Source organism: Eretmochelys imbricata, chromosome 7 (assembly GCF_965152235.1).
Source record: "Eretmochelys imbricata isolate rEreImb1 chromosome 7, rEreImb1.hap1, whole genome shotgun sequence".
Taxonomy (NCBI): domain Eukaryota; kingdom Metazoa; phylum Chordata; order Testudines; family Cheloniidae; genus Eretmochelys; species Eretmochelys imbricata.
In genome coordinates, this window is record NC_135578.1 from 32,208,063 (window position 1) to 32,224,644 (window position 16,582).

Genomic DNA, 16,582 nt, shown 5'->3' on the forward strand with positions numbered 1-16,582 from the left:
AGAACCTAAGCAGACAAGGGGAAGGATAATTTTCCCCATTTGATGCAAAAGTCAAGGCATGGAAAGGTTACATGATATGCCCGAGGTCACATGAAGTTTGGCAGAGCCAGGTGTCCTGACTCCCAAGGTAGTGCCCTAACCACTGGACAACACTGCCTCCAAATTCCTCCAGAACCCCCAGACCAGGGGAGTATGAATTGCTGATGTTCTGGGCTCACACACAGGGCTATGGGTAGGGTGATCTGGCACATGCACCCGCTGGAATTTAACCCCAGCACCCCAGTCCCAGACCCAACCCCAGGAGACAGACAGCAGCTTTTCAATGTGTCTTTATTGGCAGGGTCCAGAGGGAGCGTGAAGTCTCAGCAATACATACACTGGGAAGCACAAGCCCCTCTCCCCGCCACCCCCCTCCCTCCTCCCACAGGCCTTAAACTCATGGACGTGGGCAAGTGCAGCCACTAACACAAACCACCCACTGCTTAGGGTGTGGATGGGCCCCATGTGGGTACTGTTCCTAGCTGTAGATCCCACCCCAAGAAGAAACTTTCACCTGTACCTGGTCTGTGCTCCCCATGCCAGCCGCCTCCCTCACTGCTGGGATCCCTCCCCCGGCTCCACTCCCCAGCCTGCGCTCCCCACACCACCTCCCCTGCAATTGCTGGGATCCCTCCTCCATCCCCACCCCCGGCCTGTGCTCCCACAAGCCTGCCTCCACCATCCTGCACTTCCCACGCTGTCTGCCTCCCTCCCCTACTGCTGGGATCCCTCCCCCATCCCCATTCCTTTCCTGTGCTCCCCACGCCGCCTGCCTCCCTCACTGCTGGGATCCCTCCCCCATCCCCATTCCTTTCTTGTGCTCCCCACACTGCCTGCCTCCCTCCCCCATCCCCATTCCTTTCCTATGCTCCCCATGCCGCCTGCCTCCCCCACTGCTGGGATCCCTCCCTGGCCTGCAGTCCCTACACTCTCCCAATGCAACCTTCTCTGCTATGTGTGGGGAGGATAATTTTGAAATGTGGGTGGTGTCAAGGCCACCCCGACCTCAGCCAGCAATTTAGCAACATTGTGGATTACATCAGCAATAAATTACCAGAGCCCTCCCCCCTCCCCCCCCGCCAAGGACCCCAACTCTGCAGCGCCCCTCCCCCAGTCACTCATGCACAGTGTCTGGCAGACCATGGGGGGATCTGAAGGCATCGGGTATGTCGCACTCCAGTTTGCAGATAACCTTGTAGATGGATTTCTTCCAGGAGGGGTCAGCATCACAGCCCCGGGAGATGGCACTAAAGAATTCACGCAGGGTGATCTGGGAGACCTCCAGGAACTTGCTGGGGATCTGGGTGGGGGGAAAAAGACATGAGGGCATCACCCTGTCAGGACTGGTGACACCTGGCGCAGGAGGGGTCTTAGCAGGGCTCTTTTATTCCTCCCCCAAGGTCAGTTTCCTCTTGTCAATTGCTCCCATGCTGCCAAGATCACCCCAGGCCTGCACTCCTCACCTCAGCCGGGATCCCTCCCCAATCCCCAACTTGGCCTGTGCTCCCCTTCCCACCCACGTGCCCCACTTACGGGGCCCCTCCCAAATCTCCACCCGGTCTGTGTGCCCCACTTTGCCTGCCTCCCTGCCCACCTCATAGTCATTGGCTTTGTTGTAGTGCTGGTTGAGGACACGTGCCAGCTCCGAGTCCCGGGTGACAGTCAGCATCTCGACGCTGAGCACCCCATCGCTCAATGCCTGGCGTGAGAACTTCTCCATCTGGATGTAGAAGAACTCCCGGAAGTTGCTGAACCACTTGATGAGCTGGGACGTGATGCAGCGATTGAACTGTGGGGACAGCAAGAGGAGAGAGACGATGCCATCAACGCAGCCCTGGGCCTCAGTCCCGCAATTCACTGAAAACGGAAGAGTGACCCACATTCCCTGCCCCAACTTCCTGGGAAAAGGGGGGGTCCAATCTCCCCTTCCTGCCCCCCAATTCCCTGCAAACAGGGGTCCAATCCCCCTTCCTTCCCTCCAGCTCCCTGGGAAAAGGACAGTCCAATTCCCCCCCGTCACATCTCTCGTCACATGATCTACCTAAGTGTCTGTTTCTGGCAACAGGGTCAGTGGGGGGGGGGGCGGGGGGAAGGGACCCTCCCTCCATGGATGGATGGTGCTAGAGGACCTGCATGGGCTATACAGAAGGGGGCCTGGATCCATGGGGAGGGTCCATGGTCAAACTGTCCCAGAGTTGGGGAGGTTCTGAAGGACCCACCTTGACGTCGGAGAAATAGGTCTTGAGCGTCCCGGAACTGGGGTAGCGAGTGTAGAAGAACATCAGCTTGGCCTTCTTCAGGTGCCCAGGGGTGAGGCCCTCCTGGGAATGATGGGGTTAAGGAGCAACCAGGGTAAGGGCTATAATGGGGGCACCTCACTCCAAGGCCCTCCAGAGAGCAGACTGCCCCTGTCCCCCGCCCCCCCCCAAGAAAGCAGTGACCCCTGACCATGAGCTGAGAATAGAACCCAGGAGAGTCCTGACTCCCAGCCCCTCCTCCCCATTGTACCCCACGAATCTCACCTCTCAATCTCTTATCTCCACCCCGGCAGCTCAGCTCAGGCTGTAAAGAGAGAGGGGGTCAGTGGGTCATAGGTTGTGTGTGTGGGGTGTATGTGTGTGTAGCAGTGTGTATGGGGGCTTTCGGGGGAGGGGCAGTGTAGGGGAGATGGCTGTAAAGGGACAGGGCAGTATGGGGGAGGCAGTCAGGGAGGGGCAGTGTGTAGGGTAGGGGATAGTCGAGAGGGGGGCAGCACGTGGGGCGGGAAGCAGTCAGGAGGGGGGCAGCATGTAGGGCGGGGACAGTGGGGGGAGAGAGCAGTGTGTAGAGCGGCGGACAGGAAGCAGTGTGTATACTGGAGGGCAGTTAGGGGAGGGGGCAGCATGTAGGGCGGGGGATAGCAGCAGGAAGGGGCAGTGTGTAGGGTGGGAGGCAGTCGGGAGGAGGCAGTATGTAGGATGGGGGACAGCGTGCAGGACAGGGGAGGGGGCAGCATGTAGGGCGCGGGACAGCGGGGAGAGGGGGGAGTGTGTAGGGTGGGAGGCAGTCAGGGGAGGGGGCAGTGTGTAGGGTGGGAAGCAGTGTGTAGGATGCAGGGCAGCGTGTAGGGTGGGCAGTGCGTAGAGCGAGCAGTGTGTAGGATGGGGGGACAGCAGGAGTGTCTTTGCCAGCCCACCCCCACTAATCCCGGGGATTATTCCCAGCAGGTGCCTAGTGGGTTTCAGGAGGAAGCTCTTTCTGAGCTGGTGCAATCAGCTTAGGGTCCGGCTCAGCCTGGTTAACCATTAAACCTACGCCAGGCCTCAGGGGACTAGCGGTGGGTGGGTGGTGTGGAGGGAGCAGGTGATGCTAACACCTGCCCTGCCAATGCCTCACAGGTGGCAGCAAGATGAGAGCAGGTGTGGAGTGGAGCAGGGCAAGGCCAGAGGGGAGGGCTGGCTGAGCTGATGGCAGGGCTCAATGAGTGTATGGGGTGTGCGTGAGATGGGGGGACAGGAGTATGTGTATGGGTGTGGGTATGCTGCATATGGGCCGGGGGAGGGAGAAGGAAGAGGCTGTATGTGGATGTCCAGGTCAGTATATGTATATGAGGCAGGGGCCAGTGTGTGGGAGTTCAGCAAGGGGATGCCCGCGTGTGGGTCTATGGGAAACTGTGTGTGCGTGGACGGTGAATGTGTGTAGGTTGGCTTGGGGCAGAGTGTGTGTGTGGTGGATCAGTGGAGGATAGGTTGTGTGTGTGGAGTGAATGCGTGTGGGCTAGTTGGGAGCAGGATTGGGGGGGCAGTGTGTGTGGATCGGGGGGGACAGGGTGTGTGGGTTAGTGTGTGTGCGGGTCAGACTGTGTGAGTGGGTCAGGATGTGCATGGGGGTGAATGTGTGTGGGTTAGTTTGGGGCAGAGTGTGGAGGGCAGGGTGCATTTGAAAGGGGTGAACCTGTGTGGGTTAGTTGTGGGTAGGGTGTATGCATGGGTCAGTGGGGGACAGGATGTGTGTGTCGGGGGTGAATGTGTGTGGGTTAGTTGGGGGCAGGATGTGTGAGGGAAGTGTGGGGCAGGAATCAGATCCTCTCCCCACTCTACCCCAGTCCTGGCCGGCTACTAAAGGATATTGAGGGCCTGTAGAGTGCTGGCTCCTGGCCATGGTGCGTCTCCGTGGCCTGACTCTTGGGGAGTTGGTGGTCAGTTGGCCCTGCCAGCTGGAAGAGGGCACAGTGCGGCTGCAGCAGGTGGCGTGAGGACAGCTTGGTGCGCAGGCTCACGCTCTCCCAGTAGGCCTCTCCTGCTGCTCTGTCCTTGAAGGCAGCCAGGTATGGGGGCACAGCCATGGGCTGGGGGAAGGTGCTGGCCACCAGCTCTGGGGGGGCACGGGGCAAGCTCTTCCTCACCACTAGGGGCAGTGCCTCTGTCTGGTCACTTGGGTAACTGCAGGGGGGCTCCTCCGGTGGGGGTTGCTGGCGGGCAAACACCTGCATGACCGTGTCCACCACCTGGGTCATGGCTGCCCCAAGCTCCTCCTTCAGGGCCTCGGCCAGGGTGCCAGGGTGCCTACTCCCTTCCCCAGGATGCCGGGTGCTGGCTCCAACTCTGCTTGGCTCCTGGGACCAGGCTGCCCCCATGTTGCTTCTTTCCTCCTGGGCCACCCCGCTGTAGATCTGGCACAGTTTCTCCTGCAGCTGGAACACTTGCTCACGCATCTTCTCCAGCTGCTGCTTGAGCTGGCTCCGTTCCTGGGCCCGGCGGGAGCGGCCATACCCAGAGCCTCCTTCTTCCAGGCCCCCATCACGGTATGAGCTGCTGATGCTGCACACGATGTTCTCTACCCGGGCCCGCTTAGCCCAGACAAAGTCCTTGGCACTTTCTGGATCCAGACCCCTCTTCGCCGGGACCTCCCCATCCCCCTGGGAAGACTCGCCCAAGTCACAGGCCTCCACCAGCTTGGCCTTCACACTCCTGCGCAGCCATTGGGAAATGAGATCACTGTCAGGGTAAGGGGCCGCCATGTCCCCACAGCCCCTAGGTTGGTTCTGGAGGCTGAGCTGGTAGCCGGGGTCCTCCAGCTGCTGCTCCTCTAGCCGCTCCAGCTTGAGATTGGTGCCGGAGAAGGACATCGTTGTTGGGAGTCTGCAAAAAAGATCAGACACATGGGAGTTGTGGAGCCGGCTGTGCACTGTGCTCCCTCCTGCAACACAGCGCCCCCAGTACTGCTCTGGGGCATTAGGGTCAACACTGAATACAAGGGGAGAGTCCCCCTACTGAGAACCTGCCCCACTCCCTGCAGCACAGCACCCGCTAGCACCACACTAGGGCACTGACGGTGAAGGGAGAGTGCCCCCTACTGACTCCCCCAACCTGCTCCTTCTTTGGCTTTTCTCAGAGGATCCCGCTCTGTGTGGTGGGGTGGGGTCTGTCTCAACCCCAACCTAAAGGTGGGGCAGGAGTTGGAAGGGGTTAATACAGCTGGCTCATGCAGAGATCCCAGCTGGTGGACCTTGGGCTAACAGGTTAGGGGAGGGTGCAGGGCCATTTAAGGGCTGTAGGCAGAGGTGCCACTAGAGCAAAGGTTCACTCTCCCCCCGCCCCCAGCAAACTCTCCCCTCCATGGTCTCTGGCCAAAGCAAACAGGCCTCTGGCTGCTCCCTGAGAAGGCAGACGCGTGTGGGCCTGATACAAACCTAACAACCCCCTGTTTTGCACCACGCACAGTGCCCCCAACCCTCCATCCCCTGCCCCCACATCCACCCAGGCCTGGGCTATGGCAGACCTCCCAGTTCCCCCTCTGAGAGCGCCCTGTCCCCCTTCCAGCAGCCCCCCCCCCGCCTCTCCTCTGCTGTGATCCCCTCGCTGCCCCAGGCTGTGGCAGGCCATCCTGCTGAGATCCCTGCCCCCCTCCCCGCAGCCCTCGCCTCAGACCCCCCTCCCCGACTCCTTCAGGGCCAGGATGCTGCTCTCCATTGTTTTTATCCTGACACAAGAGTGCAACCCCTCCTCCTCCCACCCCCCTCCCCCGCCCCCCAAACCCCTACTAGGAACAGGCTGTGTTATGGGTAGAAAGCAGGAGGATGGGGCAACGGGCATCTAACAACCCCCATGACGTTGGCTGGAGGGGGGCAGCAGCAGGATTCTGGGATCTGTGACTCTCACTCTGGCTAAACTTTATAGTAAACAGGTAAGTCCCCTACCTCCCTTCTGCCACCCTGCATCCTCCGAACCAGGCCCTGCCTCCCGCAGCATCCTCCACCTGTCTCCCCCCAGCCAGCCCTCTACATCTTCCCACCCAGAACCTGCCTCCTTTCAGCCCTCCTACATCCTCCACCCAGACCTTCCCTGTTCCCTTGCATTTCCCATCCCAGCTCTCCCCTAACCTCTTCCTGCACCCCCAACCCGGACCTTCCTACCCCCCAGCCCTGCATCCCCTCTGGCTCCCCTAATTAGCCCAATCCCCCAGCCCCTCTGCAACCCTGCTTCACCCCCTGCACCGCACCCCCAGACCTTCCCTGGCCCCAAACCCTGAGCATCACCTGATCCAAACTCTGCACCCAACTCCCAGCCTTCCCCTGCTCCCTGTATGCCAACCCTTATATTCCAATTCCAGCTTCTCCTCACCCAGACCCTGCCTCCCCTCAACTTCCCCACCCTGCTCCTGAACCCCCATGACCTCTGTTCCCCCTCCTCCCCAGCATCCCTGGGGTGCCCTGGAAGTCCCCAGTTGACTCTGCCCCTTTTGCCCATGCTGGCACCTGAAGGCAGGTGCCAGGGGCAGATGGTATTCTGACTCACCGCTTGGCAGGTGCCCACCCTGGGGAGAGCCCCTGAGCCCTGATTCCTGATGCCAGCTAGTCTCTGCCACACTGATTGACAGAGCCAGGAAGGACCTGGGTCATTCCTCTGGTGACATCACACCACGGGGACACAGCCCCACGTGGGGGGAGGGGAATGCCAGTAGTAGGGGAGGAGCTGAACCATGATTGGGCAGAGGGTTATCCCCTTGTCAATCCTGAGGCAGAGTGGGAGGAGGGACAAGCTGGACCCAGATGCCAAAAGGAAGAGCCAAGTCCTGGAGACCATTAAGGGAGAAGGAAATGCTAGGAAATAAGTGGACACAGGAAGCCACCCCCCTCCCAGAACTGAGGAGAGAACCCAGGAATCCTGACAGCCCCCCACTCTAACCCATTACACCTTGTTCCCCTCCCAGAACAGGGGGGAGAACCCAGGTGTCCTGACTCCCAGCCCCCCTGCTCTAACACCCATTACACCCCACTGCCTTCCCAGAGCTGGGGGGAGAACTTGAAGTCCTGACTCCAAGTTCCCACTCCTGACCCTGTCCCACTAGAACTCACTGCCCTTCCAGAGCTGGAATAGAACCCAAGAATCCTGGCTCCCAGCTGCTCCAGTCCCCAGACCTTTGGCTAAGTCAGGTGGCTACAGCCCTCGCCTCCCAGCTGCCACTCTGGGGTGCTGTAAATCACACCATAAATACAACGGTACTTCCCCTCAGGCAGCTGGCAGCCGGGGCAGCCTCGGAGCACGAAGGGACCTGCCAGAATCCAAGGGGCCACAGTGAGTGAGTGAGTGTGTGTGTGTGTCAGTCAATGTGACCCCAGTGGGGGAGGGGATCAACAGGGTCTGGGGGGTCCTACGTGGTTGGGATCTGTGGAGTCCCAGGAGGAGGGAAGGGGACAGGGGGAATTGCAACCTAAAACTGCGACATTTATGGGGCAGCTGTTCAAACAGACAACCCCCTCCCCTAAACACATGTACCCACTCGCATTCAGACACCTTCCTCATGCACAACCACACCCAATGCTCACAGCCAGGCGTACCCACACTGCTTCACATAGGGCCCACTATCTAGCTGTCAACACTCCCCTCCCTGAGTCGGGACAGAACCTGCCTCCCAAGCCCTGCTGTTCCAATGACAAGACATCACTCCCATTCCTGTGGTGTGGACACAACCCAGGAGTCCTGATTCCCATATCCCCAATCCTCAATGCTCCACCCTGCTCCCCTGCCCACAGGGTCTTTAAGGGTCTCTTCCCCACTCATCCCAGACCCACTCCCCAGGGCTGGTTTAATGAGCTAACCCTGGGAGAAGCCTTTAGCCAACCCATCAGGAATGCGGGTGGATTAGTCTGGGCCTGTGGCCGCCACAATAACCACCCAGCCCCGTACGTGGGTGGCAGGCCAGGGCTTAGGCACAAGTGCTGTGTCTGCTCCTATATTCACGTCTCGATGCGTCCAAAGGATTTGTGCCCCCCCCCCGCGCTGCCTGGCCCATTCACTGCCTCCATTCAGCCCTTAATCTCCAGCCCCCACCCCGGCCACTCCGCGCCTCTTGTTTTCTGCTTGCTGGCATTATCAGGGCCTGTTTTCATGCCCCTTTGACACAGCAGAGTTCCAGGGACCCATAGGGTCTTTGCACAGAGTTGCACACCCCAGTGCAGGGAGTTGTTCCCCTGGAGGCATGGGGGGAAGTCATGGCTCTGGGAATAGAAATCCTGACTCCCAGCAGCCCCGCTCTAATCACTAAACTCCACTCTTCTGCCCACAAGGTATTTAAGGGCCTATTCCCTTCACCCACCCAGTATCTGCTCCCTGCCTGGGGCAATTCTGGAAGGTGCGCAGATTGGCAAACTCCCTTGCACACTGGCAGACAGATCCTCCTGGTTCTTTGTGACCAGTGCCATAGGTGACCCATGGGACCAGAGACCTGCCAGCTGTTTTCATGTGTGGACACACAGTACCCATTGAGTCAGGCACTGTACAGACTCACAATGGGGATCAGAACCCTTGTCATCCTGGGTGCTGCACAGACCCATGACTGAGACTGGGGCCCCTGTTGTTCTGAGTGCTCCACAATCCGCAGCTGGGACTGGGGTCCCCTTTGGGCCAGGCACTGCACAGACACAGAGTGAGAGACAGTCTCCTGCCCTGAAGAGTTTGCAGTCATGGACAAAGGCAGGATTATTCTTCCCATTTGTCAGACAGGCAACCTGAGTCACAGAGTGGATGATCACCCATAGAATTTGCAGCAGAGCTAGGAATTGAACTCAGCTGTCCTGAGTCCCAGGCCAGCAGCCTAGCCCCTGGAGCACCACCTTAAAGGGCAGACGTGACCCATCTGGATCACTACGGAACAGAGTCACCTGCTCTGATGATGGCAAAATTCCCCAGACTAATAAAAGCTCCAGATAAGCAGATTCATTAATCTCCTGGGAGAGACAGGCCCCTCATCCATTACCTGAGGATCTGTCACTTACCCCGTCACAGACATCACGGGCAGGAGTTTCCCAGGGGCTGGAAGGTCCCAGCTTATCAGTCCCAGCTGGGCCCCGTGAGAACATGGGCCTCCAGTTCCTCTTGAGAGGCTGCTGTGTGTTTGCCTGAGTTGTTTTAAGATTTAATTGGACACCATAAAGGGGAGGGAGGGAGAGGCACCTTGCAGGGAAATAAACACAGCCCAGATTCTCAGGCTGTCGGATTCTGAGTTATAGACACCCCCCACCCATCCTGGGGATACACAAGGGTGCCTGGGAATGGGACATGGGTTTTTTCCTAGATGGTGCTAGCTAGCTCCAGTCTGGCCTGAGTGGGAGACTGGTAGGCTCAGGAGGCCTGGGAATAGGATACAGCACCTTTCACCTCTAGGGGGCACTGGCTTCCATCCAGCCCCAGGTGAGGGGGACCAGCTGGCTCAGAGGGGTAGGTCCTTCCCTCTTTAGGGGACATCAGCTCCGATCCAGCCACCGGGCAGGAAATGGAACATGGGGTCTTTCCCCTATAAGGGGCATCAACTCTAATCTAGTCCCAGGACTGGGGGCCTGGCTAGCTCAGGGGGGCTTGGGGATAGGATATGGGGCTTTTCCCCTATAGGGGGCCCTAGCTCAAATCTGGCCTTACAGCAGATAGACTGGCTGGTTTAGGGGGTTGGGGAATGGGACACAAGCCTTTCCCCATCCCCATTTTGGGGCAGTGGCTCTGATCCAGCCCCAGGTAGGGGGACTGGCTAGATCATGGGTGTGAGGAATGGGACAAAGGGCCTTTCCTCTCCAAGGGGAACTGGCTCTGATCTGGCCCCAGGCCAGGGAGACCAGCAGGCTCCAGGAGGCGGGGAGTAGGAAACGGGAAACAGTGGGAAACCCCTTTTCTGTATGAGCACAACCTCCTCAGGTCTCTGGCCTTCGCCTCTCTCAAGGAGGAATCTTGTGATTCTCCTACTCTTGGCCTGGGTGCTGGGCTACATCTGGGCCCATCCCGGGCCTGCTGTGTTCAGGTACCAGCAGATCTTCCCTCTGGGAGCCTGTAACTAGTGGTTTCAGAGTAACAGCCGTGTTAGTCTGTATTCGCAAAAAGAAAAGGAGTACTTGTGGCACCTTAAAGACTAACCAATTTATTTGAGCATAAGCTTTCGTGAGCTATAGCATCCAATGAAGTGAGCTGTAGCTCACGAAAGCTTATGCGCAAATAAATTGGTTAGTCTCTAAGGTGCCACAAGTACTCCTTTTCTTTTTGTAACTAGTGGGTTACAGCTACCCCTAAGAGCCTTCGTCAAACCCAGGTATCAATTACTGAACCACAGGAACAAAGCACAAAGGAAAATGTTCTATCCCAACCATCGGCCAAGGCGCATGGCTCTCTTTTCTGGCATCCAACTATGCTTCTGGTGGGCATCCTGTAGGGCGCACTACCCCCCAGATGAGCAGGCCTCGGGCTTTAGTCTCAAAAACCTGGGTCATTTTAAACTCTGCCAAGATTTGGGATTCCCATCCCATTCCCAGAGCTAGGGATAGAACCCAGGAGTCCTAGCTCCCGCCCCAGCCCTCCCCCCACGCTAAACCACTAGTCCCTACTCTCCTCTCTGAGATCCTCTGGCAAGGACGCGTGTGCATCCCAACTCTCAGACATCACACACAACCCCCATTCCACACTCAAATTCACACACACACAGACCCCACCTCATAACGCCCCCACTTGAGAAACCTCACACACAACCCATCCCCCAGTAACACCATGACTCCCCACATACACACAAGGCAACCACACACAATACCCCTAGACAAACACAACCCCCCATTTATCCCCAATGATTCACTCACTTCCCCCCACGCACTGCCTCAGAACACTACATACTCAGTCCCCCTAGACATTAACACAATGCTCCAGCATGGCTGGACCACACCACAGACAGAGGTGGATTAAGGTTTCGTGGTGCCCTGAGCCAGAGCAAGTAGGGGGCCCACTCCCCATAGCTTCTGCCTGTGGTCCCGTTCCTGTTCCACCTGTGGCTCCGCCCACAGCCTCACACCTTGTGCCCTGTCCAGTCCCCCCCCGCGGTGTCCAGTCCCCCCTGCGGTGCCCACTCCCCCCTTCGGCTCAGCCGCTGTAAGTGCTGTCTACCCTCCACCCCCGCTAGGGCCACAGCAGGAAGAGAGAGCTCCCCCCAGCCCAGAGGCCACAGCAGGGAACCAGAGCTCCTCCAGTCCTGGGGCCGCAGCCAGGGTGAGGATGCTAGGTCTTCTCCTGCCCTGCCCGGCACTGCGACTCACCCAGCCCCACCTCAGTGCTTGTCTGCTGGGGGTGGGGCTCCCCAATTGGCCAGGGCCCCTGGGCAGGGGTGCTATGGGCCCATTGGCTAATTCGCCACTGCACAGACCCACAACCTCTTACAAATCAACATTTATTGTAAAACTGACTTCTACTCCCTTCAGACACCCCAAAATTCCAGGGGCGCTCTGGGCTGTGTCCTACATCTCCCACAACCTCCCGCCTGGGGCAGGGGACACTGGCTGCCATTCCATACAGCTCCCCGCCATGTGGATCGGGGACCCAAAACCATCACACCAAAGCTCAGACCCAAACCAACTCTCACAAACCCCAAGATCCAAGCCAGCTTCCTGAATCGCAAACCCACGAGGGGCGGGGAGGAGGGGCAAGACAAATTATGCAGCACAAGGGGTCAAATGGAGGAAGCCGAGCCCATCAACAGAGAAAGATTGCCCAGAGCCATCCAGTTGCACTAGGCACAGGTAAGTTACTTCCTTTACCCTCTTTTATGCAGGGGGAAAAAGAGGCAAAGGGAGTGGCTTGGTGGAGGTGACACACAGAGAATCAGTGACCGAGCCACTAAGAGAACCCAGGAGTCCTGGCTCCCAGTCTCTTACTCTAAACCTGATTCCTCTTTCACTGCAAGGAGCAGAAGCCAGGGACAGGAACACAGGAGGCTCCCTCTCAGCCCTTCCCAGAGCCAGCAATAAAACCCACAAGTCCTGACTCCCAATCCAGCCAACTAGACTTCATCCCCCTCCCAGAGCCAGGGAGAGGAACGCAGGAGTCCTGGCTCCCATCCTCACCCCAAGGTCTCTTCAAACCATTAGCTACAAGCATCTTCGATGATCTCCAGCAGGGGGGCCTCCCCTCGTTTACTGTCCACTAGCAGCTGCGAGGGGCTGTGGACCAGCACGTCTGGGTCCCTGAAAGCTGCTTTCTGGAAGACCACGGCTCCATCCAGCACCATGAGCCCATGATGGCGGCAAAGCTCTGCCATCTCCTCAGGACCGTCCACTGCCAGAAGCCGGGCGAGCCAGGTCAGGGGGCAGCGACAGTTCCTGGTACTGAAGCCATGGCTAAAGGTGAGCAGTGCCAGGCGCCGGGCAGGGCCCAGGTGCCGATGGAGGGCGCAAATCGGCAGGTAGGGCAGGGCCTGCACCAGGCGGAAAAAACGTGCCCAGTTGCGCTCCAGGTAAGCCCAGTTGACAGCCAGCGCTGTGCGGAGTTCGAGGGAGGCCCGGACAGGGTCTGGGAGCTGCAGGACCTGGCGCAGGGCTTCCGGAAAGCCTAGGGTGGAAAAGGGGCAAATCAGAGCAGCACCCCCTGCTGAGCCCCCCATGGCTACTTATTGCAGCACAGCACCCCCTGCTGAGCTCCCCCCCACTCCCTGCAGCACAGGGCCCCTACTGAGATCCCCCATCCTGCTCCCTGCTGCACAACACCCCTCCCTGACCGCATGCCCCTCTCCCTGTCATCTGGCTCCCTATGAGCCCCTTGCACCATTCTCTTCAGTCCAGCACCCGCTACTGAGCCCTCTGTGCCACCCCATGCAGCACAAGGAGCCCGCACTTCTCCCCGCAGCACAGTGCCCCATACTAAGCCCCTGCCCCCTCTCTGCAGCCCAGCATCACCCACTGATCTACCCACATTACTCCCTGCAGCACAGCATCGCACTGGGGTCAGCACTGACTGCCATGGGAGAGTGCCCCCTACTGAGCCCCTGACCTTGATCTCTGTGGCACAGTGCCCTCTACTGAGCCACCACGCTATTCCTTGCATCACAGTACCCCCTGCTGAGCAACACGTCCCACTCTCTGCAGCACAGCACCCCCTACTGACCAATGAATGCAGCACAGCGCCCCCTACTGAGCAACCCGCCCTGCGCTCTGCAGCACAGCGCCCCCTACTGACCCCCTCCCACTCCCTGCAGCACAGCACCCCCCCCCGAAACCTCCCCCCACTTCTGCTTGCAGCAGTGACCCCCACTGACTCCCTCCTGCTTCTTGCAGCACAGCACCTCCCAGTGGTTCTCACCCAGGTTGTAGAGGAGGAAAAGGGCCTGGAAGGCCGGCTCCCCGTGGTGACAGCTGTCCCGGTAGCAGCGCCGCAGCCAGCTGAAGCACTCCTGGAGCTGGGTGCAGTGGAGGTGGGGATCGAAGCGGGCAGGGGGTTCCCGGCACAGCTGGTAGCCGGCATGGAGCAGGTAGCCCAGTGATCGCTCCAGCAGGGCCACGCATGGAGCCCCTCGCAGCTGCTGCAGCGTGGCATCCTGGTGCACAGCACGCAACCGGTCAGAGATGAAAGCATGAACCTCAGCTGGGGGCAGGTCGGCTCGCGGAGCCACCTGGCCCAGCAGGTAGTGCACAGTGGCCAGCAGCACTGGGGCAGGGCGCAGCTCCTGGGGCTGGGGCAACTCCTTGCCTGCAGCTGGACGGGAATACTCCTTCACCACACGGGCAGGGTCACCCTGCCGCATCCCCTCCCTCAGCTCCAGCCGGTGCAAGCGGCCCTGGCGCTCCCGCTGTGCCAGCTCACCCAGTGGGCACATCCCAGGGCATGTGCCCACTGGGAACTCATCTGCACCCCCCATTGGGCAGGCACCTGCAGCAGAGACAGAGAGTGTGAGGATCTGGGCAGGGGGGCTGTTGGGGGTCCCCACAGCATGTGGGGCGAGATGAGGAGGATCAGGCCCTCCCTGTGGGGACTCTGAGGAGGGGCAGGTCTGAGGTAAAGGCCTCTCCTTGTGGGGCCTGGGAGGTGGGTGATCTGAACTACACCTCTGGTGGGGCGCCTAGGAGGAGACCTGGGGGTCACGGCTGTCCCTGTGGGAGAACTGGACCAATCCCAGCCGCCCTGCAAAATTATATCCTCCCCCCACACACCTGCCCAACGCCAGGGATAAAACCCAGGAGTCCTGACCCCCAGACCCCCCACTCTCCTCCCCGCTCTGAGGAAAGAGCCCAATCGCCCCTCCCCCCAACCAAGGAACCGTCCCTGCGTCCCACAATGCCCAACTGCCTCCAACCCGCCCCGCAGCCTGCAATTCTCCCACAATGCACTGCGCCAGAGGCGGCTTCCTCCCTGCAGGCAAACGGCCCGTCATCATCATGTGATATCATCATCCAATCCCAGCCGTGCAGGGCTCGGGGCGGGGAATGCTGCTGCCTAGTCCCTTAGAAGGCGGGGGGACGGCGCAGTAAAGACCTGGGTTCTATCCCTGGCTCTGGGGGGTGGGCTGTGAGCCAGGACTCCTGGGTTCTATTCCCAGCTCTCCCTTTGGCTCCCCTCTTGACACCGGGAGGGAGTTCTTTTGCCCTCTTTGTGCCTCAGTTGTTCCCACCCAAGTTGGCAGCTGTGCGCTTTGTTTCCTTGCTGCTTGCAAAGTGCTTTGCAATTGTGAGCAGGGAAGGGAACTCCTGGAGCTCCTTCCCCAGCCATCAGGGCAACGGGACCACATCCCTTCCAGAAGAGGAACCTAGGAAGTACCATGCCCGGGGGCCCATTTAGCCTGGTATCCTATCTCCCAGAGCAGCCGGTCCCAGCTGCTTGAAAGGCAGGTGAAGGAGCCCTTCAGTAATGACATAAGTGGATCATAGGGGCAGATTCCTCCTGACCCCCCATTAGTCAGGAGTGAGCTCTTGCCCTGAAGCATGAGGATTTCAGCCTCTTCCCCAAAACTAGGGGACATTTTACTCTTTGCTCTGGATGTTCTCGTTATTCAGATCAACATCCAAATCTAGTCTGAATCCCTTTAATTTGGCTTCAATGAGACCTTGTGGCAATGAGTCCCACAGGCTGTGTGGAGACATTGTATGATCAGACCCACATTCTCTAACTCTCTGATCAGAATTCACCCACAAGTTCAGCCCCCAAGAAAGCCATAAAGCCAGGTTGCAGCTACACACCAGGACACTGAAGAACCAGGGAGATTTCTCTCCATTGACCCACACCCTCCCCAGCCAAACTTTCTCAGACACATGAGGGGTGGGAAATTTACAGGCAAAATACATTTAACACGCAGAATCAAGACTCCTGGATTCTATTCCTGGCTTTGGGAGGGGACTGGGGACTAGTGGTTAGAGTAACAGGGTCAGGACTCCTGGGTTCTATTCCCAGCTTTGGGAGCAGACTGTGGTCTAAAGGGGGCTGGGAGTCAGGCTTCCTAGGTTCTTTTTCCAGGTTTGGGAATAGAGTGGGATCCAATGGGTTGGGAGGAGGCCAGAGAATCTGGTCTCCTGGGTTCTATTCCCAGTTCTTGGAGCGGGGGGGGGGGGGGGGGGAGGAGACAGGACTCCTGAGTTTTTTATTCAATTTAAAGAGAATCCAACAGACAGCAGCTCTCCAGAACTGTCAGCTCTCCCTGACTCGGAGGAGTCCATCAGAGTAGTTACAAGTCTCAGAAACATTAAAGGATGTACCCTGCCAGTACTCTGCAACTGAGGCACAGAGATGGGAAGTGACTTGCCCAAGGTCACACCCTGAGTCTGTGACAGCACCAGAAATCAAATCCAGGTCTCTGGAGTCCCAGCCCTGGGACCTTAACTACCAGACCTCATAGAAAGGCTCTATCCAATACTTTTCTATGGTAGTCATAGTTGAGAGCCATTAGGAAGGGGACTGAACTCAGGCTCTTCAATGCAATCACCACAGGCCTCTACCAGATAAGCCACAAGAGAAATGCAGCAAATTAGTTGGCAGCAGCAGTAGTAGGCTCTTATCCATTGTGCAGACCAGGTAAAACACAGAGAACCTGGTCATTATGCAAGCAAGGCTGTGAGGCAGAAAGCCCTAAGGATTCCCCCAACAGTTAAGATTACAAATTAAAAATGCCCCCGGGGTAAATAATTCACCCTCTTCTCTTCTTCTCCCAAAACAACAAGACATGCCCCACCCAACATTTCCCCATCTCTGGGTGAGGCTCACCTGCTTCTCTGAACTGAGAGCTGAATTTGATGGGTAGCTAAAGGGATGCAAGATGGAGGACCATGTATTTATAGATT

The 16,582-nt window shown here is 58.4% G+C and overlaps 2 protein-coding genes across 2 annotated transcripts; both read right to left on the bottom strand.

Moving 5' to 3' along the window:
- Nucleotides 1-1,153: 1,153 nt before the first annotated feature.
- On the bottom strand, nucleotides 1,154-5,353 carry LOC144268356 (prospero homeobox protein 1-like). The gene is made up of 4 exons (XM_077823149.1): nucleotides 4,149-5,353; nucleotides 2,259-2,367; nucleotides 1,634-1,828; nucleotides 1,154-1,339 (listed from the first exon to the last, which is right to left on the bottom strand). The coding sequence occupies exons 1-4, from the start codon at nucleotides 5,144-5,146 to the stop codon at nucleotides 1,154-1,156; spliced, it is 1,488 nt and encodes a 495-aa protein (XP_077679275.1). The 5' UTR covers nucleotides 5,147-5,353.
- Nucleotides 5,354-11,709: 6,356 nt separating this feature from the next.
- Nucleotides 11,710-14,526, bottom strand: SAC3D1 (SAC3 domain containing 1). The gene is made up of 2 exons (XM_077821432.1): nucleotides 13,617-14,526; nucleotides 11,710-12,869 (listed from the first exon to the last, which is right to left on the bottom strand). Exons 1-2 carry the CDS (start codon nucleotides 14,170-14,172, stop codon nucleotides 12,406-12,408), a joined length of 1,020 nt encoding a protein of 339 aa, XP_077677558.1. The 5' UTR covers nucleotides 14,173-14,526; the 3' UTR covers nucleotides 11,710-12,405.
- Nucleotides 14,527-16,582: the final 2,056 nt, after the last annotated feature.

Coding starts and splice junctions, on each gene's coding strand:
- LOC144268356 (XM_077823149.1), bottom strand. CDS start 5,146: ATGTCCTTCTCCGGCACCAATCTCAAGCTGGAGCGGCTAGAGGAGCAG. Junction 2,368..4,148: donor CCAGCACTCTACAGGCCCTC/AATATCCTTTAG, acceptor TTAACCCCATCA/TTCCCAGGAGGGCCTCACCC. Junction 1,829..2,258: donor CCTATTTCTCCGACGTCAAG/GTGGGTCCTTCA, acceptor CTGTCCCCACAG/TTCAATCGCTGCATCACGTC.
- SAC3D1 (XM_077821432.1), bottom strand. CDS start 14,172: ATGGGGGGTGCAGATGAGTTCCCAGTGGGCACATGCCCTGGGATGTGC. Junction 12,870..13,616: donor TTTCCTCCTCTACAACCTGG/GTGAGAACCACT, acceptor TTTCCACCCTAG/GCTTTCCGGAAGCCCTGCGC.